Source organism: Amblyomma mixtum, chromosome 3 (assembly GCF_055824585.1).
Source record: "Amblyomma mixtum isolate Tamu chromosome 3, ASM5582458v1, whole genome shotgun sequence".
Lineage (NCBI taxonomy): Eukaryota > Metazoa > Arthropoda > Arachnida > Ixodida > Ixodidae > Amblyomma > Amblyomma mixtum.
Window position 1 is genome coordinate 150,020,957 of NC_143014.1, and position 25,943 is coordinate 150,046,899.

Below are 25,943 nucleotides of genomic sequence, written 5' to 3' on the forward strand. Positions count from 1 at the left end.
ATGACGTCATGATCGGGAGCCGTGACCAGGCCAATCGCATGCGACATCACCACTGCGACGGGTCTTTTTTTTTTTTTTAGCGATTTGATGCTTTTCAGCAGTGAGCTCTATTGTTTACATATCACTGAGAAAAATAGATAACATCTTCAGAACGCAGACTAACTATACCTTCACGCTTTGAGTGTTGCTATTTGCGGGAGCTGAAAGTATAAGCTGAGTCGCGACTACTCGAGGTTCGCGCCATTTTCTGTCTGGCTCTGGGCACTCCGGTGTCGCACTGAAGTCTAGAAATGTATACTCTCACCCTGCTGAGAGGTAAAGAAGGAAAAAAATTGATAAAAAATGAGAAAACTTGAGCATGGTATTACCACATGCCGGTGGGCGATTTCAGATGAAATCGTGTGTTGGGCGGCTGGTCGAATTGGCCTAATATTTCCATACGTCGTGGCCGAAAGTCCGGGAATAACTGGTCTGCAATTACGTATGGCTAAAGAATATTTTGAAGCCCCGAAAATTTTTGAACATGAAGAGGGGGACTCCTTCGCTTACGTACACTGCTGCTTTGCAAACTTTGTTTACTAATATAACTAAAATATATCGCAAATATATGCATGAAAATTTGTTACAGAAAATTTACACCTACTGTAGTTTTTTTTCGGTTATTTATGTAGACTTCTACAGTTTATTCGGTTTTTTAAAATTTTGCGAACTTGACGCACAAAAAGATTTTTTGCTAAATTTGCAGTAAACGCAAAATTTAACGCAATTTCCATAAACTCACCTACTAATAAAATTCACTGACGTATCTTATACGGATAAAAAAATATTACGTAAACATCAAGAAAGCACAGGACCACGAAAACTTTGGATGCCGGTTCAAAAACATATTTTTACATTGACATTCATTCCAGATATTTAAACTAGTGAATATTCATAAGCATTAAAAATTTGTATGACATTGCTGCTGCAGTAGGTACAGCAACGCTAAAGGGGGCCTTTGTGCACACATTGCTGTTTTCGCCAACTTGAGATATCTTGCAAGGACATGCTTGGAATTCTTTAGAGAACATTTCTGGTTATTTTACTGTTTTCTAAAATTCTGCAAACTTAGCGTACAAGAAGTTTTTTTTGCTCACTTTGTACGTCTTTATCTTAGATAAGAAATAATAAACTATACCCACAACTAGTTTACACTGGATTCTATGCAACCTTATCTGCTAAACATTATCATATTTACTTATACATCTTTTACGGATGAGAAAAAAATTACCGGACAACGGCTGCGAACATCTAAGCACTTTATTGAATAAACAAACGTCATTTAACAAAGGTTGCTGATAAAGCCTTTCGCCACGCCATCCATACAACTATATAGCCTGCTCTATATGGTATCGTTCTGCACAACACGCACCTTGCGTGCTCTTTTATCTAAGGTTTCATTTGCACGGAAGCATGTACTTGTTTTGGTCCCGCTGGCGTTCACACGCAAGAAAGAAAGGAGGGGCTTTGCAAAAGAGACGACAATGTTAGGCGTAAAAATGCGAAGATTAATGCACGTCAGCGACGATTAAAGATGCACAGTTAGGATCTCAAAGACGCACTTTGTCTCGCGGCCGCAACCCACGCCGTACACTTGTCCAATGGACCCATCTTGGATGTGGGTCGGCAGCCATAGACCTCGTGAAACATAAGCGATCCTCGAAGTGGGATGTTCACAAGGCGCGCCTCGTCTTCCTCGCGAAGGCTGTTGGCACAGAATCCAAGAGCGTAGTAGACAAAAAACAAGTGGTCCGCAGTAAAGTCCTCAGCGCGTGGCAAGCGAACGTCACGGAGTCCTCTCGATGCTGTGGCTGCGCTTGAAATGTGAACGTTGGTCTGGTAGAGCTCTTGGACTATCTTTAGCGCGGTGTGGTCCTCCAGGAGTGATAGCGTCATTGACGCTGGAATATGGGCCTGCTCTTGCAGGCATAGCTGCGCACGGCGGAGGGAAGTCTTCGCAGAGGACGACCAGAAGCTGCGGGTCAGTATTTCCCGGTTGAAGAATGAAGACACACCTTCAAAGAGCATCCTTAAGAGGCATCGAGCTGTACGGTGACCTTGGCGTGGTAGCTGTAGGTTGTCTAGTTCCTCAACTCTATAGAGAGTCCAGTTGGCAAGTAAAACCGGAATGAATACAGTTTTTAGCTGCAGGTCGTACCAACAGTCAGTCTCAAAGGGCGACGCTCGCCAAAACTCTCGTGAGCTACGACGGAGTGCTGAGGTTTGCACCATTTCGTTCACTTCAGAGAACCACTTTAAGAAATTGCCCCGATTATTGAACAAGGGAAGCTTTGCAACGTATGCGGACACTTTGGACATATCGCTAAGCCAAGGCGGTAGGCCCACAATGAAACGAACGTCGGACAGAATCCTTTTTGCCAGCACGCGAGTTTGGCCGTCCAAGATGATGAGAGATTCTATGTGCGTAATTACTTGCTTTAACACATTATCAAGAACGCCATGAAGAGTGTTGCTTGCTGCTCCCATTACTTGATGACTAGCGTAAAGGAACAAATCCGGTAGCGTTTGGGCGGCAGCCCGAACGCATAGCCTCCATCGTGGAATATGGTGGACCGGATGGTTGAAAAGCTGAGCCGACACAGCCCATTCTAAATCGGGATCAGCCATGGAAACAAAAACGGATGACCTTACCAGCACGTGCACACAAAGGAAATTGAGGACTACGTGAACATCAGTCTTCCGGAGCAGATCGAATAGGGATCGCGAAAAGTCGGGAGAAAGCAGCATTACGTCGCGATCTTCTTCATCCGGGGGCAGCTGCAAATCGCCTAGCACTTCAAGCAAGTAGATTTGAAGCTCAGCCTCGTCTTTAAGCTTTACGACTCGATGCAAACGTTCTTCACTGCGCTGCGACTCCCCTGAAGCGACTGCTGCGTCTAGCTGTTGCGTAAACGAGACTACCTCCATGGCGTAGGCTGCCGGCACAAAACGCTTGCCCAGTGCGTTCATCGAAGCTTGCATGAGTCTCCTATAAGCTGTGGTCGTTCTTTCAGGGCCCACAATCAATGGATCAGGTTCTTCCACCGTGATTATATCCCTATCAGGTTCAAACGGATGCAGGGCCACTCCAAGCTTAAGTAGCGCAGACGCACCCGTCAGCAGAAAAACTTTAGCTGATGTTTTCCATGCCGAAATGCTGCTGCGTATAGGTGGAGTAAAGGGAAAACCTTCAAGGTCAGCAGCCGCCAGCAGGTCAAGGACAGGGTCAACGTTTGTCCCACTCACAGCGTTCATGCACGAGGTCATAACTCGTTTAAGCGGTGAGAGGATGTCAGAGTCTTGAACGCTTGGAGGCAGCGGTGATGCGAGGACGTGGTGAACCTCGCTTTCGAGCTTCAGGACGAGTTCTTTGTCAGGGCTGGACGAGTCGTTGATGCCCTTCCAGCGACCACAGACAAACTTGTAGAAGTTGTCACATGGGTCCAGGTCCTTGGAGATCAAAGCCGCGATGTAGGCGCCGTCCCTTTGACAAGGCTCTGTAGAGCATACATCGTACAATGGCTCCTTGTGGGCCACGTGTTCAGGAGCATCCAGAGGCTGCTGCGACGTTGTTACAGCGGGCACCGAGGACACAGAAACAGGCAGGCCATTCTCTATGATAACGGGAAAACTAGAACTCGCCTTTACCGCTCCTGGATAGAAGGCTATCGCCAAGGCAGCGGCCCCAGAGACAGCCACAAGAATGATGGCATGAAATACGAGCAGTTCTTTCTTTAGCTGCTGTGAGTTGTTGGGTCTTCTAGCAACATCTCCAGATGCAGTCGTTTCAATAAGGCTATTGTCGCTGACTGTCGACACCGGCGTTTCTTTTATGGACGACTCAACGCATGGTAACGCGGTGATCTTCTGCGCACCCTCGTCTGCGTCCACGTCGTACTCCAGGTTATCAACGTCGCGCTCCAGCGAGGTGCTTGCTTCGGCGGTCGTGCTCCAGGAAGGCGCTGCCGTATTGGAGGCAAAGGTGTGACGCTGTCCCTTGTCTTTCACTTTGTATCGCGACGATGTGAACGCAGTGTCAGTAGCTCGGTGCCCAGCAGCCCTGCCGAATGACCGCCGCTTGTTGAGTGAGTGAGGCTTAGCTGCCAGCTCTTCGGTAGTGTCGTCGCTCGATCCTGCACGGATCCTTGGAAGACAGATTCCACATTCAGGGTCGGTTGTCGATGTTTCACCTGCAGCGTGCTGCGCTAGCGTTTCGTTCCTGCTGGGCTTTTTCACGTTGTCTTCGCCGCCGGAAGAGCCAGAGAGCCCCGCGCCAGCACCTCTTCTTTTCGTCGCTGTGGTGCTTGGCTCTGGTGGCCTGCAGTACAAACAGCTGTCTCATTCAAGCTTGCAAGGACTCGCGCAAATGCTAGGGCAATTTCACGCATCTTACACAAGCACATCTTGGCGAGTCGTGTGGCATCTTCGAAATGGCGTAGCTGTTACGTAATTTGTGCTGTTTTCTTTTTGCTTATATTTTAAAATGTGGCACAGAAAAGCCGCTAACCAACCAAGCTGAAACCTTCCGTCAATGGGCTAAAAGCCCTCGCTCCCCCCGCCTCCTCATAGCTAGAAATTATGAGTCGAAACTGCGAAAATTCAAACACCCTGCATATGTCTTGCATTTAGCAAAAAGCTCTCAAGGTTGTACCCCTTTGAGCAAACACATCCCAACCTGTGACACCGCATTCATTCACAACTCACTGTCGTCTCCAATCTTCCCATATTTTTTGTGCGTTTCTGAAGAAGCGTTATGCTCTCTTGAAACGAGTACAGGCCCTTGCTGCACGAAATCTTCTGCGCATAAACACCAGCAAGCAAGTTTTTTATCTCTTTTTTCACGAATCAACAGCCAGTATAGAGCTGCACCATTACAGATGGGGTTCTGCTGCTGAGCCCAAGGTCGCCGGATCGAATCCCGGCTGAGGTCTAATTTCGGTGGAGCCGAAACTCAAAACTTCCCGTGTGCTGTGAACACGAAGAACCCAAGGTGGTCGAAATTAATTAATCCGAAGCCCTCCACTATACGTCATTTCTCCCCCCACAGGTTTAGCAGCGAGAAGTACGCGAGAGTATGCAACAAGTGAAAAAATTAATGACTTAAGATTGATCGCGAACAACCTTTAATTTTAGCACCATCTCTATCCTTACGGAGGCCGCGACTTCCTCTACACGCGTCATCTATGTTTTAAGAATTATCCAAGCCTGCTACGAAAGCGCATGGCAATAAAATATCCGCACATTGCATGAATAATAGCAATACGTTCGACATATCGCGACTGAGTTACACTTACCTCTTCCATGCTTCACATATAACCCACGCATTCGGAAGGCTCAATCGATTGTAGCGGTAGTCTCTCGAAATATCCCTTACAAAGATCTCTGTGAGTGACTATTCCCTACATCTTTCTACGGGACCATGTAAGGTGCAGGTCCAGGGCAAGATGTTTTAAGAAGGGTTAAGGAAATGATGATTTCTCCTGCATCTAAAACGTTTCTTTTTCGTTTACACAGTGACACTTTACCCGTAAAAACGTAGCTACAGGACAAGGGACTATTTGTGCCGTTGGAAGTCCACTGATTTGTGCGTAAAAAGGATGAGACGATTCAGCATCTTTTCTTTGACTGCTGGGATGCGGTTTTTTTTCTACGACGTCCTCCAAAAGACTCTTAAGAAAGATTTTCCCCGTGACCCCCACGGCATTAGGTACACATCCCGGTTGAAAGCGAGGATGGTGCGCCTTTGGGATTGCACAGCATATGGAGGAGCAGGATGGCGATGCATCGTGCAGATATTGACGCACGGCAAACTAGAGAATATTAAAGAATCAATTGCAAAATATATTGAAATAAACTTGAGGATCCGGCACCTGACTGGCTCCCGTGCATTGAAATCTTAAGACAATTAGAGAATTTTAGCCTTTCTACTTCAGTCAAAGGTTGGCTGGCGGTTCTTGTATACGTGTTGTATGATTTTGTTGACAGTAAATAAAACGAAGTAGCGGTGGTCTAGTGGACAGCACGCCCGGATCCCAACCAACTAGGCATCGGTTCAATTTCCAAGGCGAGCACTATTTCTTTTTCTTTCAGCTAGACTCTTAGGATGAACGGTTGCGCCCCTACGTTGCTCGCTTCGGACGAACAGTTGCACCCTATAAGGGATGATATGTTCAGGCCTAACCATTACTCCCTCTATAGTCTTCAGAAAGACCAAGGCTTGTGGCAACGCAGTTCGCGTCCGAAAGGATCAACTTTTCATCCGATTGGACGAAAAGCCACTCGGAGCGTTTCATACCCTACCATATACCACATCATACCGTACCATCCATATGTGATAGCAGATCGAAGCATACGAGCCACATACAACATCTAAGGCTGCAGCAGCACTAAATCAACCTGGTGCCATACTACAGAATGTGAGGATTTCAAAGTCATGACTAGATTTCGGATTCTTGGACACTAAGAAAGCACGTTTTAGGTGCCAGAAATAGGCAGTTAAACGTACATTTTAGGCACCGAACTGAGAAAAATACGCACTATAAATTTTAACAGAAGTGCAAATGATATCAGGCCTGAACATCGGCTCGCAATACCTGCCGAAAAATAAAAAAAAAGCAGGGATGATTTGGGATCATAACAAAGGCACAAAGCTTAGAAGCATTTTTTTCAAGGCTGTTCAGCAACATTTCATACAATTCACATGCTTCAGCAGAGCAAATGAGGCGGCAAGAAATTTTTGGAAATGGTGTTACCAACCATTTTAAAACAATTTTGACGCGCCTGGAAGCTAGCAATAAAATGCAAATTCAACTGTTGAAAACTCTTAAGGCACCTAATAAAAAACTAGATGTTTCGTGTTTAGCGCTAGAATCGGCTTGTCATGCTACAAAATTAAAAACAATGAACGCCTTAAGAGGAGGCCATATATTTAGAAATTAACACAGTTATCGTTAATTTCAAGTATCTGACATATATCAGCTCAAAATGGCAACTCCTACAGAACTTTAATTTATGTACTGTGGGCATACACGATGCTTCAGCGTTAATAAATTCGTTGCTATTAATGTGAACAGTGTTTTGTAGTTAGTTTCTGTAGCCACGCCGCCTTCTAATGGTGCTTGCCGTTAGAAGAGTCCGGACACCAGAAATACTGAATGCGAGAGAATGTGGCCACACATTGCTGCCTGACGCTGAATACGCCGGGAAAAATTCAAATCGGTCATCAGGGGCCTGCGAACGTCCGCTGGATTGCCCGCTGTTAAAACTATGAAAGCAGACACAAGCACCATGTCCAGGTTGATGGGCTTGAAGCTATGCCTCTTCCCATTCAGAACAAGCTTGTAAGCTGAAAACGAACTCTCGACATAGACGGATGTTACAGGAGCGTGCTTGTACTTCGAAGGATTCCATGGTTTTGCACTCTTCGGTATTCTAAAATGTTCGCTGGCAAGTACTCCTGAAAATTCCCTGAGGACTGAAAACCTCTCGTTTTTGTCCAAGACGGACTGTAGCGGATCTTTTCAGCAACTTCTCCGTGAGGAAGAGTAGCAATTCGTTGGTGTACGTTCTCGATTAGTCCGATGTTGGTAATGAGGATTTTAAATTAATTAAATGAAATTGTTTTTTTTGGAAAGGAAATGGCGCAGTATCTGTCTCACATATATCGGCGGACACCTGAACCGCGCCGTAAGGGAAGAGATAAAGGAGGGACTGAGGGAAGAAAGGAAGGAAGAGGTGCCGTAGTGGAGGGCTCCGAAATAATTTCGACCACCAGGGGACCTTTAACGGGCACTGACATCGCACAGAACACGGGCGCCTTTTGCGCTTCGCCTCCATCGAAACGCTGCCGCCGGGATCGGGTTCGAACTCGGATATCAGTAGCCGAGCGCCCTAACCACTGAGCCACCGCAGCGGGTTAGGGCGCTCGGCTACTGATACCCGAGTTCGAACCCGATCCCGGCGGCAGCGTTTCGATGGAGACGAAGCGCAAAAGGCGCCCGTGTTCTGTGCGATGTCAGTGCGATGTTGGCGCATATGTTCGCGAGGTCTCCTTGGAGATCGGCCTGAAAGAGGGTATCTTGAGCTCTCCTGACTGAAGCACTCTCGTCGCTTGAGACACTATGACAATCTTTGCGTCAGAAAAGTGGCAGCTGCTGTATTCAACGGCTTCCAGCGGCGTTCCCTAACGTGTGATGATAGGCTCCGACGGGAGAGGCACTTCCGGTAACGGCTCTTAAAGTGACCGTGCACGAGCAGGGCTGTCAGAAACACACCTTTGACTGAATCAATCAGTTTGTTAACGTCCTTGAAATGCTTTCCGAGTTCTGCACGAATGCGGTGAAGCCATGCGCTAGGCGAGTGACACGGACCATCTATGGGTAGAGCGCTTTCGGCAGAAGTGCAGCATTGTGCATGAGCAAGGTGTGTTGCTGGGCAAGTTGCTTAAGAATCATTCTGAGAAACACAGCGCTGGCAGACAACGAACGAGAAGAAGGAGGACACACAACTGCGCTGCATATAGGTTGCAGCACCCATGTTAAAGAAGCAAGGCCTTGCTGTCTTTCACGCCATTTGTGTAGAGTACTTTCAAGGATTGTTTAACAAAGTAGGATATAGTTTCCCATTTCCCCTCTCCAAAGTCTTAGAGCATACAAGGAGAGTCCTTGTCTTCTCATCGGCTTCAAGCTTTCCTTTTAGGGCGAGACCAAGAAAAGACACCTTCACATCCACTGTTTCGTCTATGGAGACCCAAATGCAGGAGTCGCCGAGCTCATCTCGTAGTTTTTTAGGAGTTTCTTCACACAAAGGCCGAAGGTAGTTTTTTCGCAGGGTAGATTCAGATGGAACGGTCTTATTGCAATAATTCTTTAGAAACTGCTTGAATACTGGATTTTCGATTTCGAAACGGAATCCGAAAGAACAAACTAGGGCATTTTACGTTGGTGCCTAAAAATGCCTTAGTTTGTTCTTTCGGATTCCGTTTGCTGGATGCTTGGTTTGGTTTGGTTTGTTGGGGTTTAACGTCCCGAAGCAACTCAGGCTATGAGGGACGCCGTAGTGAAGGGCTCCGGAAATTTCGACCACCTGGGTTCTTTAACGTACACTGACATCGCACAGCACACGGGCCTCTAGAGTTTCGCCTTCATCGAAATTCAGCCGCCGCTACCGGGATCGAACCCGCGTCTTTCGGGCCAGCAGCCGAGAGCCGTAACCACTGTGCCACCGCGGCGGGGTGTGTGTGTGTGTGTGTGTGTGTGTGTGTGTGTGTGTGTGTGTGTGTGTGTGTGTGTGTGTGTGTGTGTGTATATATATATATATATATATATATATATATATATATATATATATATATATATATATGGTTGTTTTTTCTTCTGCTTTTCTAATCATTACCTTTAAGCGATAACATATTCAGTAATATTCTAAATTGATCAACCCCACAAAATAAATAAAATAAATTAAAAATCCCCTGTGTCCCGTGGTTTGTGTGGCTGTTGGCTTCTCTCATATTTATAAGGAGCCCCTCATTTTCCTCCCCCTGCTTGCTATATATATATATATATATATATATATATATATATATATATATATATATATATATATATAGGCACTAACTCCGAAAACAGGCATTTATAGGCACTATAAAAGCCGTATTAAAGATATTCACCTATAAAAATTGTGTGGCTACGATGCATTAAAAAAAATAGGTATTTGCCTAAAATCTGGTCTGTACTCTTGACGAAGAAGTCTATTCTTCCAGAAACACAAGTACCTGTAATGCTGCTTCATTATCACTGCAGCTTCTATCAGGCGTTTTGTAATTTGCGAATTTAGAATCTTGAGCCTTAAAAGAAGCAGTTGGATCCAGCAGTGATCAATGATATTAGCGCAGGTGTTTCAGTGAAACATCTGCACTGATATCTTTGATCACTGTTGGATCCAATTGTAAATTCAGCTATCGTGCAGCTCCGCCCATCATGGACGGAGCTGCTAGATAGCTGAATATTGCTGTATTACGTTCAAGGGCCCTTCTGAGCATAAATGACAGAACGCAGTTTAAGTCTGAAGACTGTAGTTATTTATACAAGAATTTTTTTCCAGCTGCGTTGATTCATAAAAAAGATGGCATATGGGGTTTAACATCCCAATAGACGCATGGGTTGCGAGGGACGCCGTAGTGGAGGACGCCGGAATGAGTTCGACCACTTGGGGTTTAACGTGCACATGCAGACATAGCACAGTACACGGACGCCTTCATTTGTCCTCTATCGAAACGCGGCTGCCGCGGCGGGGATTGAACCCGCGTCGTCGGGGTCAGCAGCCGAGATATTGTGGTAGGTTAGTGCTCATATCAATAGCGTGAAGAGTTTGGAGTCCCAAAGCAACAAATGGCCTTGAGGCTGCGTAGTGACGGATTCTAAACTGGTTTCGGCTGTTTATTATTGTAGTCTGAAATTTCGGCATGAAGCTAGCGCTTTTGCGCTTCGCATTTTGGCAAAATGTGGCCACTGCAGCTACAGTGGTTCAATCGTAATGTGCTTGGTAGTGGAACGCCCGCTTAGCCAGCGCCTGAAACAAGCAACACAAAGACGCAAGACAACATAAAAAAGCGGTACACGCGACACAGCGTTGAACGTGGAAAAAGGACCCCTGTTGCACAACAGATGCCGTTCACATGTGTGCGTGTGTATGTGTTGTTTGTTTCCTCGGCTCCTTGCGCTGCCAGGAGACACGCTTGAAGCGCATGCCCCTCAATTCACCCTTGCTGGTCCCTATCAGAGTATAACTTTGACCGCTGTTCTTCGCCCCTCTGAGCTCATTACAGTGGTCCACCGTAACTTTCTAACAGCAAGATTCAGGAGCTGATGGAGGAGTACCAGCGATATGAAGCGCCCTCGGCGCCTCCAGTGGCATGCGAGCGCTGGGCGGGGTGCCAGATTCTGGCCTATTAATCACCTCGTCTCTGCTCGGCACTTCCTGGTGCGCCGCCTCAACGACAAGCTGTGGAAAGGAGGGGGGGGGGGGGGGCGCTTGCTTGTCGCCAGCTGACAAAAAGCAGCCACGGGGTAGAAGCACAGACCGCAAGATGTCCCTAGCGAATGCTGCCTCTACTGCACAATTTAATCTTCCACTTCAGAAGCTCAACTTTTCTCGGATACTGTGCCTTCATGTGAAGCACACTGTTCAGAATTCACGCTTTCATGGTGGGATTCCAGAGAAAGCGTCGCATGTGTCAAGTATGAAATAAAGGACGGTGTATAGTTTGGCATGGAAGCACCGTGTAGGGACCATCTCTGGAGCGCAGCCTGTTCCATAATGCTTTATACCCGAAATACTGGCACCCTTTATTTCCGCCCATTATGACAAAATGTCGCCCTACAGCGATTAATCAACGAAGTAATATGGGCAGGAAACCATAATTTATTACTTTACAGAAACTTAATTTATTTACTGAAACTCATTTATTTGAGGATTAAATTTTACATTGTTAGAAAAGCAAAGAACTTGAGTGGATAGCGGGGTGGTAAATGGCAGAGGTACGAATTGTGCGTTAGAAAGCGACGTCTAGGCTTTCCAATAAAATTATGTTAATTACCAATAATTATCACACAGATTTCTCCTTTTAGAGCGCCACTCTGGCAAGCAACAAAAGCAACGTTTGCCGCTTTCAGTTTTTGTGCACTTGAAAATTTTACTACAGCTGAAATTTTCTGTACGAATGGTACCCGAAAAAGAACAGAAAAGGAAGGAAGGTGCAAATAAAGGGCACGCTTCGGTTTGCATAACGAATTATGCGCTGTACATCACTGTTTCACTGAAAGGTTCCCTTTGAACTGTTATAACGTAACAGTTCAAAACAAAGGATCTTAAGAAGCGCTAGAGGATGGAAGTCGCGAACCTCATAAATAAGATATAACTATAGCAGAACTGTAAAAGCTAATCAAAAGGAGTGAGCTAAGCGACATGAAATATAATATGGAAAGGATTGAGCAAGCTCTTAAGTACGTAGGAAGCCTCAAAGCAGCAAAGAGAAAATATATTATTAGGCACGGGCATAAATGAGGTGTACGCAGTAAAAGATAAAGAGGGCAATGTCATTATCAGTTTGTAAAAGCCAGTTAAAACAACAGAGGAATTGTGTTCTGATTCGACAGCAGGCAATATATTTATGATGCTAACAACAGGAGTAGTGGGACCAATTAAATGGATATTCCTGTGGAAACGAAATAGGAAGCAATTTTTTTATCATACATACAATGTACAGAAAATACTCAAGATTGCTATTTGGTCAATTAAAATTGGTCAATGTTTGATTGGCCAATTAAAGTCTTATAGACAATAAAGGGGGGTGAAAGCGGCAGGGCAGAATCTAATAACTATTGAAATGTTTTAGGAGGGTGCAGAGAAAGTGCTAGAAAAACGTGCCACCCTATGTACTTAATCTCTAATGACCTCGAATGTATCGGGAGCATGAAAGAGGGCTCACATTAGATCAGTCTGTCAGAAAGTGGATGCCAATGACGAGCAGAATTACTCACCATTAGCTCAGTGTATTTTGCTTACAAGATATTTACGTAGGTAAAAGTTAATAAAATTAGACTTACCACCGTATACTTAAATTAACCAAGAGGACAGGCTGATTTTCAGTAAGGGCTCGACACAAATCACATTCACACGACCAGTCAGATTTCAAAGGAGTGCGCAGTATATACTTCCCTACACATCCTTCAAAGACTACAAAAATCACTTAATTTAGTCAAGGCACCAGCAGTTATGCAGCAGGCATGGCGTAACTATGAAGTGGAAGAGGCACATGCAAAGGTACTAGAAAATTACAGTTGAGACTGCAAGGCGTCCAGTCCCCTGAAGGAAAAGTGAAAGAATACCAAACGGAAAGGGTGCCTGGCACGGTGGCGCAATCTCTCCGCTGCAGTTCACTGCAGGCTTACAAGGGCTATTCACTATTCAGACAGTTGGATTAGGAAAAGCTGGGGATAAGAGTCAATGGAGAACACTTCACTAACACCCGATTTACTGATGACCTTGTACCGCTAAGTAACTTGGGGAGGAATCATATATCGCATGATTGGGAGCCTAAACACAGAAAGCAGGACTTGGTGGCTAAACACTAACATATTAGCATTAAAATTAACCTTAACTTTAGCCTTTGAAAGAACTTTTAGGTTCTGCAGATTGCAGCTGACAAGTTTTCACTGCGCGTTTCCTTGTGCTTTCATGTAGTACCGCATGTTCTACCCATTGTTGCCATTTGTTCGTGCATGTTTTTGTCTCTTCCTGCCATCGCCTCATGCGAGGCTACGATAGGTAGCGAGGTATTGGAAGTGGTCAGGAAATCTAAGCCAAAGTGTCCGCAGATCGGGACCATGAGAGTAAGTTAACTAGAAGAATAAGACTGGAGTGGAGTGCGTTTGGCAAGCACCAATTAGCAGCTGACCAATATTCTTCAAGAAGAAAGTATATAACAGTTGTACCTTATCAATACTCAACTATGGCGGAAATTCGGATGTTAACGAAAAGGCTAGAATAAAATTGAGGACAGTGCAGCGAGCTATGGAAAGGAAAATGCTGTGCAGGAAACGCTAAGAGACAGGAAGCAATCACCGTGAGTTTGGGGGCAAATAAGAGTAATGATGGCGTGAATACGAACTCAAAAACGACGGGGAAGATGCCCCTCAAAGGAGGCTCTTCAGCCAATGGCGTCGACTGATTCTCATGACACCGCGGTTAATCCTATATTTAGCTGCGGTTAATCCCCTTTCATCTGCCACCCCCACTGATTTATCGCTATCAGGTCAAAGGGTCATGAGACGTCATAAGGATCGGACACGGATCGATATAAAGATGAAAGGGGATTAATTACGGCTTAATAGAATTAACCGCGGTGTCATAAAAATCAGTTGACGCCATTGGCTGGAGGACCTCCTTTAAGGGGCACCTGCCGCTTCGTTCTTGAGTCAGATGCTGCAGAACGGGAGCGGACACCCGGTTTTCGCGCGGCGTGCGCGGCGGAAACGTCGGCAGGCGAAGTTCGCGCGTTATTCGCAGATTTTTCGCTCCTTGGCGGTCGGCCTTGAGGTAGGCAGATGAGGTGAGGAAATTTGCAGGAGCAGGGTGGGCGCAACTGACGCAAGACAGGGCTTATTGAAGTTCTATGGGAGACGCCTTAGCATTGCAGGAGATATATTTAGCCGGACTGGTGATGGTGTTGATGATGAGGCATATGCTCGTCTGGCCGACGTATGCCCGCCCGCACAATTGCGCTAAAATGTGATGCTCCACACGACCCCTCGCTGGCACTCAGGGAACCTGTTTGCACGTCTGACCGCACAAGCACGTTTCTGGGGGCTCATCGGGTGCTCTTTTCTCCTTATTAACATTTCGCAGGTCTCTTCGAGATTTGACGGCGCCGAAAACTCTTTTACGTCACGGTCTGCTCCCAATTTCTTCAACATACGTGACGGCGCATGAATGCAACGGAAGACGAATCGTTTGCTGCTCTGACCTTCTGTGGCGCCTTTACTGCTGGTTTATGAGCATTTTTTTCCCTTAATGGCGCCAACAAATGGCTAGGATGACCACTTGCCTTCAATCTTCGAAGCTGCATGGAAATTCTTTGGTCCACCAAATGACGGCGCAATTTCGTGATTGCCTAGAGAGGCAAGCAGCCGCGACTACCTTCGTAACGATTTTCGTGTCTGCAGTCTGGAAGAGCCTCTTCTTGCTCGTTGTCCTACAGATCTAGTGGACTCTCGGCATGCATGGTTACCTGGTGCTCTACGAATGAAACTAACTAATCTGTGAAGGTTTTCCGAGTGAACTTTGGGCGGTGCACGATGATAACTGGCTGTGTGAACTACCTCGTACACGATTTGATAGACGCGAGGCTACACCGTGGTGCCATCTAGCATCATGGCTTCCATAACGGATATATGCATAGGATCTCGTGCTGCCTCGCGCCGGAGCGTCACTTTCAGGGGGCCCGATATTCCACACTACTATGTCGCACTTTGCGCTCGATACTGAAGGTAGCTGCTGCGGAGAAGCAATGGAATGCGGTAGCCTTTGCGAAAGCGAAGTAACGATTAGATTTCTACTGCGCCGTTAATGACGCGCATGAAGGTGTATGAAGTCCCACCGGCCGTTCCTAACTGGGCTGAAGCTCTCCCCTTCTAAAGTGTTCCTTGAACGGGATGGAATCGGAGGTGTAGGCAGGCTTCGTGCAGTCTGTGCGTGATGTGTCGCAATAAACATAAAATCTGGACATTTAGTTGAACCAGGAGAGCAAGCTGTGTCTATCGGACGGAGCTTTTCTTCGAGCGCTTTTCCCACAGGCAACATAGAAATGTAAGCATTTATCTATTTCGCCGTCCTCGGCTGCCTGCTGTACTGAGCACGTGGTGTTCTGTAACGTACTCACATCTGCACCCTTTAACAAGCGCCAGTTCTGCTCTGCTAATCTCGTCAATAATAACTTTTCGGAGCCCTGTTCATTTTTATCAGCCTTAAAGCGCAAATAAAGTCCAGGCTAGCTCTATGGTTTAACGGCTTATTGCTTTGCTAGAGCCATGAAGATAATGCCGCGTAGTTACGCCTAGCTGAAATGTGCTTTAACAATACAAATGGCGTGACTTATCTATTCTCAAACAACAAAAGTGGCGAAGGACATCTGAAATTACTGATTACGCATTTCAATCGCACCCGCGTCTGCTCACGCCTCGACGGGCATGATCTCACGTGATCCAATCTGGCGCTTTACACTGACAGCAGCGCCTCCGCTGTTGCAACTCGTCCAGAAGTACATTAACAAAGCTGCCAGAATTTACCTTTCCGTGAGGGGCACTCGTCCCGCGGCCACGTCCTGCGGGCGACCTTTGCGGGACTTAGCTTCGGCCGTTGCCGCTCTTCTGGAAGTCGCATTCGCGCCCACGGCAGCTTTTCTGCCAAGCGCAAACGCGTAGCGGGGCTTCCCCTGGCTGCTGTCGGAGGTGGCTTCCATCGCCGCAGAGCAGCAGAGGTCCTCACTTATCACCCGCGCACGTGGCCTGATGTCTCGGAGGCTGCCGGAAGTGCTGTCGTCGCGCGAGCACCAGGGCTGGACGACCACGGCGCTGGGATTGGTGCTCACGTGGAACACTTGCTTCTCATGTCGGTCCCTTGGCACAGCGAAGGCATCACACACCTCCGTGTTCTCGGCTGAAGGACGGATCTTCCTTTTTAGAGGCTTCGGGGGCTTTGATGGCCTGGACAGTAACGAAGCATTTAAATGCACAGCAAATGCCTCTTGGAGACTGAAGCACTACTATGATGAGCATGCGTGGCTTTATGCGGCGTTATGCAAGGACTCATTCAAAGCCCAAAATTTTTCAAATAACCACAAAAGAATTGTTATGATGGACTTTGCCCCTGTATTTATATAGAATACATGCTATCTGATCGCTTCGTTTTTTCACTTAGTGAAAAAACGTAAAAACGTTGGCTTTCCAGCCGAATGACACTTTTAAGCGCACTTCGAGCGCGGCTATAAGCAGTCAATTCCACCGCATGGTAACAAGGGCTTCTTTTCATTGGATAAGTGTCTAGGACCAGCGGCTCATATAGTGCACCGTGATGTCGTGATTTACAAAGTATGGTAAATCACCAGTTATTTCTGACCGCAAGCGCTATCTCAAGTGTTGCCTCTGGCGTTAACTTTGTTATGCCGCATCTCTCGCCAAGTGCGTTCCTCCAGCCTTGTATGTACAACGTGCCAAACAAGCCGTGAACAAATGTCTTTCGCTGCCCTCTATTTTTTTTTTGTTCTTCTCTCCGGCGTCATGTTTAGACTTTGGCCGCGTAAACAATAAAGGAAGAATGCTCTACAAGAATACTGTCGCCGCGCCTGTGTACCAACATTTGAGAGAAGCAGATGCAGGTTTCTTCAAAACTATAAGTAGAGGTTGGATGGACTGCTTTTCTGGAGGTGCCGTAAGCTACATGGAGAAGGCCATGCAGGACACGCCAGTGCCCTCCCCATTCCTCGGTTTTTCAGTCTGTTTTCCCTTCGGGCTTTGAGGCTCCTTGAGAAACATCGTGGAAGTTTTTAACATTGCGTGATGCAAGACCTTAGTTGAGTTTTTTAAAGAACAGATTGAGAAGAGCAATAAGAAGATGCTGCTTGGTAAATGGGAAGCCTGTTCTATGTAAGATATAATGCAGATCTGAGGCGCTAAGAAGAAACATTTACCTTCGCTGATTTGCGCGCAACTCGGGAAAAAAAAATGGGTCGATGGTGCGCTACCGCATTCCGAAACGAACGTCGTCGACTGGACGGCATCCATGCGAAGTGCGATTATCTCTTGCAGTGGTAGAGTGCGCCATCTTTTCAGTGATCATTTATTCAGCTTCAAGGGGTATGTGAACTGTGACTACGGAAACTGAAAGAAGTACCTATACCAAATACTGACGCTACGAATATTTTTTTTCGCGTGGCTTACCCATAAATGTAACAAGTACTTTGACTGGCAGCACTTGTTACAATGGCTGCCGCTGGGGGACACGGTAACTTTGCTGGCCTTTAGATTTTGTTAATCAACTTAAATGCCGCAGATAAAACAAATCATGGTAGGAAGCCTGCTGCATTGGTGTATATCGCAGAATCCTTTTAAACGCTGTGTTCACGGATTTTTCAGGATTTCCAAAAGTAGGAAGTGAATTGAGAATGACTTTGGCAAAGTTCTCTTGCGCCGCACTTTTTTTTTTCTTGTTGAATACCACCCCCACCAACCCAAATATCTTTCATTGAAAAACCTCATTGTCCCTCACTTTTTTTTTTTTTAAGAAGGGACTTAAGCGGGAAGTGCATAGTACAAATAGGTACGCCCCCTCCGAGAGTTATCCATAAATCGGAACCTGATCAACGGCAGGCTAGCCTTTATCCACGACACGGCACCTTTCGTTGGATCAGTAGCTTGCTCCACTACGTCATATCGGCACCACATAAATCACCGCGCTGAGTGCATATAATGAGGCGAATAAAACTGACCTCGAGTCAAGTGCAAAGCGATCGGATTGCGGCGAACACGATGATGAGAAAAGACTGCATCAAGCGCTTACTATATTACAATGGAGCGTACTACGTGGACCGTAAGTTAACAGTCACATTTTAATTAATGTTTTGTTGAGCGCAAAAGCCAACACACTGATCGCGCATGTGGCTGAAAGCACACTGACGCCTTTTCTGTTACTGTATACATTGCTCAAAGCCATGAGAGCCATGAGATATTGCTCAAAGCCATGAGATCGATTTTAAATGGTGACCAAATAACGTAGACCGGTATTTGTCATCCAGGGAGACCTCCTGTAGTTAATTTGTGACCTGACACTCCCCGATGAACCATCTCGCCTCACCACTGGGTCATCACTAGAGACCGGATTTTAGGCAAATGCCTATTTTTTTCAACGCTTCGTAGGCGCACCATTTTTACATATGAGCACGAATTAGGTGTTGACAATATGTTTAATACTGTTTTTATAGTGCCTATAAATGCCTATTTTGGATGTCAGTGCCTATAAATGCCTATTTCCGACGTCGGTGCATAAAAATTCCCCATTTTACAGAAAAGGGGCCTTAAATACGCTGTTGTTTTGCTTTCAGATTCTGTTTGCTTTCGCATCCATTTCGGTTTTGAGTAGAACACGCACGTGGCAACATTAGAGTACCTCGTCAGTTGGCTGTGGTGAACACTGCACCTACGCCGGCTGCGTACACAGTACCAACCACGTCAGCCGAAAATATCGAAGCAACCTTTTTCCTATTTACGGCCATTTTATCGTAGCAGCTTGTTGGTGACTTTGGCTGTTAAAGTGGTAGTTGACCAGATGGCACCACATTTCGGAAAGTATACAGAGTAAGTTATAGGTTTGTCCAAATAATTCCCAGTTGGTTCCAATTGAAATCAACTGTAAAATGTTCCATAAACCTGCTGGAAAATTTCCACCTGGGTAACCTGCCTTAATTTCGTTCCTTGTGCACCAGCCGCATGCCATCTTCATCAAATGGCATTTGGCGATAATCTTGTTGGAGCAGGCACCACTAGACAGCTGGCAGTCGTGCATGCATCCGAAAACGCATTCGTGCACTCGAATCATAGAGTAAATGATTCAATGACTGCTTCCGTTGCTTTAACAGTGATTTCTAGATGGATGATGTTTATTTTACTATGGATCCTCGTGGATGTACGTAGGCCCGTGCAAAACTATGATTCTTTTCGGCATATTCCGCATCGAGCAACAATGTGTGTAACATTTCCTAGCATCTCGCATTTATGGTTTCCAGACCCTTCTAATGGCAAGCACCATTTGATAGTCGCGTGGCTCCAGACACGTGGAGCCACAAACTATAAACACTGTTTACACAAATGACAACATATTTATTAATGTTGAAGCATCGCGTATGCCTGCAATGAATAAGTTCAATTCCTGTGTGCCGGCTAAATTCTCTGCTCTTCATTAAAGAGTCTCTCTCTCTCTCTCTCTGAGCGAAGACTGAACTCATTTGTCAGATGCTTTGAATTGACGATGTTTCTATCAATTTCTAAATACATGGCCTCCTGTTAAGGTGTTCATTGTTTCTACTTTTGTACACGACAAGCGAATTGTTTGTTTCGAGGTATACCAAAGTGTTTTAAAAGGATTGGTAACCGTCCCTTTTGCTCTGCTGAAGCATGTGTATTGTACGAAAAGTTGCGCGACAGCCTTAAAAAAAACGGCTTCTAATGTTCGCACCTTGCTTAAGGTCCCAAATCATTCCTGCTGTGTTTTTGTTTGATTTTACGGCAGGTATTGCGCGCTGAAGTTCGGAACTGTGTGCACTTTTGATAAAGTTTATAGTGCCTATTTTTCTCCGTTAGGTGCCTAAAATGCAATTTTAGCCGCCTATTTATGGCGCCTAAAACGTGCTTTTTTGTGCCTAAAAATCCGTCCTCTAGTCATCACCATGGACATCAAGCCGTTGCTAACGTCCCCCTTTCGTCTCTTTCTCATCGGCAAAGCAGTTGTCATACAATCCCTTCAGCCTGCCAGCGCTCAGATAGAATAGATTAAAACTGCCGAGTTCGGGTGAAGGTGTTACGAGCTCAAGCTTGTTAAAATATAGTCTCCTCTCCTGCTCTGTAAAAGATAGGGGTCGATGTGTATTCGCCCTCGCGTGGCTTAACAACATGCAAAGTTTGCCTAGTTATTGACCAATTTGCAACTTAGGCGCAGGACAGCACATAGGACAGAGGGGATACTAGAGACGAACGCGCTCATCTCTTGCATTCGCTCTGTCCTATGCAAGCTCTCACCTCTCGTGTTCCCTCCGACACATATATGGTGTTCTGTGCTATGTAACAAATACTCGTGTGACTCCTAATTTAAGGGGTCAGCCTGCATTCATGGCCGACCTATATTTGAATAAATACAATACCTGAATAAATAAAGCTCTTATTATGCAGCAGAACCTTCTCGTAGGCTTGTTGCTGCGCGTTCAAGCGGGGTCCAAAAGAAAAAAAAAACTTGTAAAAACATGGCATAGCGCCCTGCCCTGCATTCGGGCGTGTATTGCCTTTGGCACTTGCTTCACTGCCCTTGTTTCAACTTGTTTTGAAGCTCGCATCGTCAGAATAATCTGCATATAGGAGAGCTTAGCGGCTGTAGAAATATTTTGCGCTAAGGCCACAAAACAGTCCTGAGACACAAAAATAATAGTTACGAGAACGCGATTCTCAACTGCTGTAGCCAAAAATAGTGTAGGCACTTACCCGTGGATGCGGTTTGCGTTGTGTCGTGGTACCTGACAGTACCACGACAAAATTTCGGGTCTGGTATTAATTTTTCAGGAGGACACAGGGGCGCAATAAAAGACACGGACATAGAAGTAGACAGGGACGAGCTGTGTGCACGCATAAGAAGAAAAGAAAAACTGCAAGAGTGTGACGTAAAACACCGTAAGCCCCACGTAACCTGCAAAAAAGGAGTTGTATATGAGTTCCCGCTCACTTGCGGGAAGGTTTACGTTGGGCAAACTGGACGTTGCCTCAACCAGCGCCTTCTGGAGCACAAGAACCCTTTAAAGAAGACAGGCTCCCATTTCCCGGACCATTGCCAAAAATGCACTAAGGAGAATAAGGTCGCCTGTTTTCCCCGCTTATCGGACTGTAAAGTATTGTTGAGAAGCTGCGATCAGATTGAACGGGAACTGGTGGAAGCCTATTACATTAGAAGAAAAGGAGATAACTGCATCAGTGATTCATCTGTGATACTTCGCCGATCTGAAATGATTTTCTTAGATAGATTTCTGTAATCGCCTGCCTTTGGATTTCTTTTGGTGTTCTCTGGTACCCACGTGCTTGTGATTCGCACAGTGGCGCTTGGGTAAAGCGAAGGTATATTAACGGTCTACGTCGAATAAAGCCTGTTGATAGTAAGCGCTCGTCCCTGTCTACTTCTCTGTCCGTGTCTTTTATTGCGCCCCTGTGTCCTCCTGAAAAGTTATGAACCAACACGCCCAAATACAAGTACTTCTGGTATTAACTACCTGTACTGATGCGTAGACCGTGAGGTGTCTTAAAGTAAGCTGCGTGTAAGGGCCTCCAGAATGCACCAACGCTGACATGGCACCCTGTGGTGTTCGGCGTGGCTTTCAAGCTCTGAGCACTCTATGCACTGCCACCGATCATGCAGACCATATACAGGGTGTTTAACCGAATACATTTTTAAAAATAGGCTGTTTAAGTTAGAAGAGCGTTTTTTTCTGCATTGCATTGTAAGCGGTGTAGTACATCAGATTACAGCCAAGGCGTTAAGGCTGGTCAACTAATACTGAATAGTTAACTTTTTACCTATTACTGTTAGGTTCCTTAATTGCTGAGAGGCGTGTAGCCCACCGTAAGTAATATACATATCAGTCTTTAAAATTTTGAACTTGCGTTACCCTTGGCACTGCGGCCCAACAAATTTCGGCTACATCGCACCAAAATACATGGGCTTTCGAGAAGCTCTCAAGCAAAGCAACTTCTCCAGTGCACGTAACTCGTCCAAATAGCCAAAATTTGTTGAGCCACAGCACCGAGGGCAACCATGTTTTCTAAATTCTAAAAAACTGATATGGATATTACTTATGGTGGCTACACGCGTGTCATATTTAAGGAGCATAACAGTAATAGTTAAGAAGCTAACTATTCACCATTAGTTAGCCAGTGTACTAGTACCACATCTTCATAGTAGGTTCCATAGCGGAAATCGCCCTTCTAAATTATACCAAGCCTTAGTTGTCTTCTAATGCACTACACCGCTGGCAGTGCTATGTCAAAAGAAGCGCTCCTAACTCAAAGAGCCTATCTTTAAAAACTGTCTAAACTATTAGGTGAGACACCCTGTACGCATGCTGTATTTTTCAAACTCCTGGATTTTAAATGGAGTGTAGCGCAGCTAAAAAAAAAAATCGAAAAAAATTATCTCGGCTTAACCACTCGCTTTTTACGGCTCAAATTTCGCACAGAGATGGCTTGTGGCGGTATGTTTTGTTTTCTGCTACTTTTGGGTTGGGTATTTGCCTGTCGATGAGAATAAATAGAAAGTCCGCATATTATGCGCCGATGCCAATCCAAAAGAGACGCTTTCGCAAAAGCTGGTAGCGCCATCTCTCGCCCCTGAACGGTTACGGAACGTTCTTCCTTTTGCGTTTCGTGTTCGTCTGCTTCTATCATTCAGCCGCTGACAAGAGCTGGCCTGCCAGCACAACTGTTGCGAAAGTGTTTTTTTTTTTTGGTACGGAATCGCTTTCTATTAATTCTCACTGAATCAGTTAAATACCCGAAACGAACGTATCATCAACAAAAGTTACCATTAATGGCCACCTCTGTGCGAAATTTGAGCGCAAGATATCCACCGGTTTGACAGAGAGATTTTTTTCTGAGAGACGGAACGCTCGGTTTTATTGAAAAAATGCTGCAGTGGAAAAATACAGCACTGTGCCTGCTAGGTGTGAGTGGCGAATCGAGCCCCTCTGTATCCAATTCATCATCCTAAAAATTCAAATACTTGCACAGCCCTAATCACCATCGTGAGATATGCATGCAATGCAAATGTTTCTTTTTAAATCGGCTCGCCGTACGAAACGTTCCATAATTCTTCGAGCTGAAATATTCTTCTGTGTTCAGGCAAACCACAGGTGTGCTTGTTATCACGGGCCTGAGCTGTAAGTCTGCAGCCTGACAGCTGTTGGAATGGTGTGGTGCGGTTTGGCTTATGAGGTTTAACGTCTTAAATCGACTGAGGCTGTGAGGGGAGCCGTATTGGAGAGTTCCGAGTAATTCAGACCGCCTGAGGTTCTTTAACGTGCACTAACATCGTACAAAGCACGGGTCTGTAGCATATAATTTCGTCTCCATGGAAATGCCACCGCCGAGGCTAGGATCGAACCCGCGTCTTTCGGGTCAGCAGCCGAGCACCATAACCACTGAGGTATACCGCGGCTGATGCTGTTAAAATGAATATGAAAGAAAAACCAAGGATTTTTCAATAAGTGTGAAAGATAAAATATGAGGAATGAAATGCTATTGATCTCCAGTCTTTGAAACAGCAGTATAGAAATACTCTGTGGTGTCCCGACACTGAGGGCAGTATAACTACCATGCACAGAGTTAGCAGAGCGCTATCTTAAGAACTGCTATGTTTCGGAGGGCTAAGTGTCGCGCTTTACGTGTGCGTTCATAGCGAAACGAAATACTTGCACCTAAAGATAAGACGCGCATAGTTCTCCGTTCGCAAGCACGTGAAATGCGCTGCTCGCGTCCTATGACGGTATTCCTTCGTTCTGGACGCAGACTGGGCGTGATCGAAGCTTTGACATGGCGAGCGAATGGAACTCGTTTTCCCCAACTTTTTTCTTTTCATGATATAACGTTTTCGTCATTTCTTATTGCTGCGTGCTATTTAGAGATGAGAAATGGTTACTGACAGAATGATCGCACTTGCGCAATCTGCGTACTCCTCGCGCATCAGACAATTAAAATTGAAACTATTTCCTCTCAAATCATTTATCGCCCGCTTAATCGCGTACGTGACGCGTGAAACAGCGACAGTGTGAAACGGGGTATCGGTGCACAATTCTCGCTGTGAAATGGACGTGGGTCATTCCATGCAAAAGGAGACGCGCCAAATTCTTCGCATTGTAGATTTGGCTAAAAAAATTCTTATCTGTTAAGACAAGTCCCAATAGAAGTGCAGAAGTCTTCTTTTGAAGGAAAAAAAAAACTCTCTCCAAAGGTAATGCTCCAAAGTGTAAGAAATCGCTTTAATCTGGGCATTTTATGGAAATTATTGTGCAGCAACCATTCCTAACCGAAATAGTTTGTCTCTGCTGGTACTGTGATGCCCTGTTGTGACCCAAAAGATAAACCGTGGATGAGGCCATTTTGGTTCGAAATAGAAGCGCTTAAAGGAAGAAAAATTTCGAAATTTCTGCAGTTGTTAAATTAAATTATGAGTCCAAATTTTCAGGCAGACAAGTGATTGTTTGGGCGTGTTTGGTGAGACATTCCACAAACTTGAAACGCACAAACACAGGACGTAGACGATGATGATGATGATGTCCTCGGGCTGAATGGCACGAAGACTTTCTACGTCTTCTTCTTTCTACGTCTTCTCTGTTTGTGCGCTTCAAATTTTTGGATTGAGACAACATTTTTGCAGTGTTGTCTGAGACCTTGTTATAGCACTGTTTGCGTTAATGTTGAAAATTGCTCATGCATTGGTCTTTAATTTAACTTGAAAATATCACGATTTTTTTTGCGGAACGGCCACATTGAGGGCCAGAAAACACCATGTGGCGCTCAAAAAAACAAAGATAGCCAAGTGGTCAACCCATTTAACTAGTCTCAGATGCAAAGAAAATAGGAAAATTACTCTTTGTTGCTGGCGATAAATAATTTCTTAAAGAGAAGCTGCATCGGTGTGCGACCAGGCACCTACCCTGCTGGCAACGCTTGGTGGCGTCCACTACGGCCGTGTGAAACATGGCCCTTCGATGGCATTCGGTAACTCACTGGTAATGAGGGGACGCACAGTCATCGACCCGAATTTGAAAAGGCAGAAGCTGCACTTTAGCAGCCTGTCGTCTAATCATTCTTACGGTAAGAAAAATGACCTTCCTAAGCGGACCGGATCTTATAACGTTCCTTTATTTTATTTTTCTTATTTACAAATACTGTTGGCCGCGGGGCCGTTACAATCGCGGAACGCAACGCGTGAGGAGGGACAAGTTCACCTGCAATTATACAAAAAATACAAAGTTCACCTTCATCTACGCAATCACATTTCTTGCAACGTAATTAGTATAACTTTGTTTTAATGTTTTATTTTAGAGATGCAGTGTTAACGAATAATCACTTCGAAACCAGTTAAATCACACACAAAAAAGAAAAAGGAAAACATTGGTACATTTCCGGTCTATTTATTATAATTTAATTTGCAAACACTGTTCATTTCATAAACGAAACTGCTTCTGATGGAATGCTGTTCAGTGTACGTGGACTATATATGTATATTCATTCAAACAGAATTACACTAACGTACAAGTATTCCGCCCTCACTTCAATATGTCTGCAGGTCAACGTGTAATGTGCGCATACACGGGACCCCATTTAATTCAATACGAATGATTTAATAAACATTGCATCGCTATGCACGACGGCTTTGGAAGTTGTATAATCTGGTCAAGCTGATGCCTCAATCAAGCGAGATGCAAGTAATAAATGCTTATCTGTCCAACACGTTCGGACTGGCATAATCAGCAAAACTTTACGCAGAATAACTCAAGACGGGACGGAGAGACACGCACACACACACGAGCGCAAAAGTGC

The 25,943-nt window shown here is 45.4% G+C and overlaps 1 protein-coding gene across 1 annotated transcript in view; it reads right to left on the bottom strand.

The window, feature by feature from the left end:
* Positions 1-1,349: 1,349 nt before the first annotated feature.
* LOC149352357 (endothelin-converting enzyme 2-like) overlaps positions 1,350-25,943 on the bottom strand; it is a 33,074-nt gene continuing 8,480 nt past the window's right edge. The window contains exons 2-3 of the mRNA XM_089575688.1: positions 15,885-16,301; positions 1,350-4,357 (exon numbers count right to left, since the gene is read on the bottom strand). Of these exons, the coding sequence (XP_089431814.1) occupies positions 1,582-4,357; positions 15,885-16,301 (3,193 nt within the window). The 3' untranslated portion in view covers positions 1,350-1,581. The remainder of the gene's footprint in view (positions 4,358-15,884; positions 16,302-25,943) is intronic.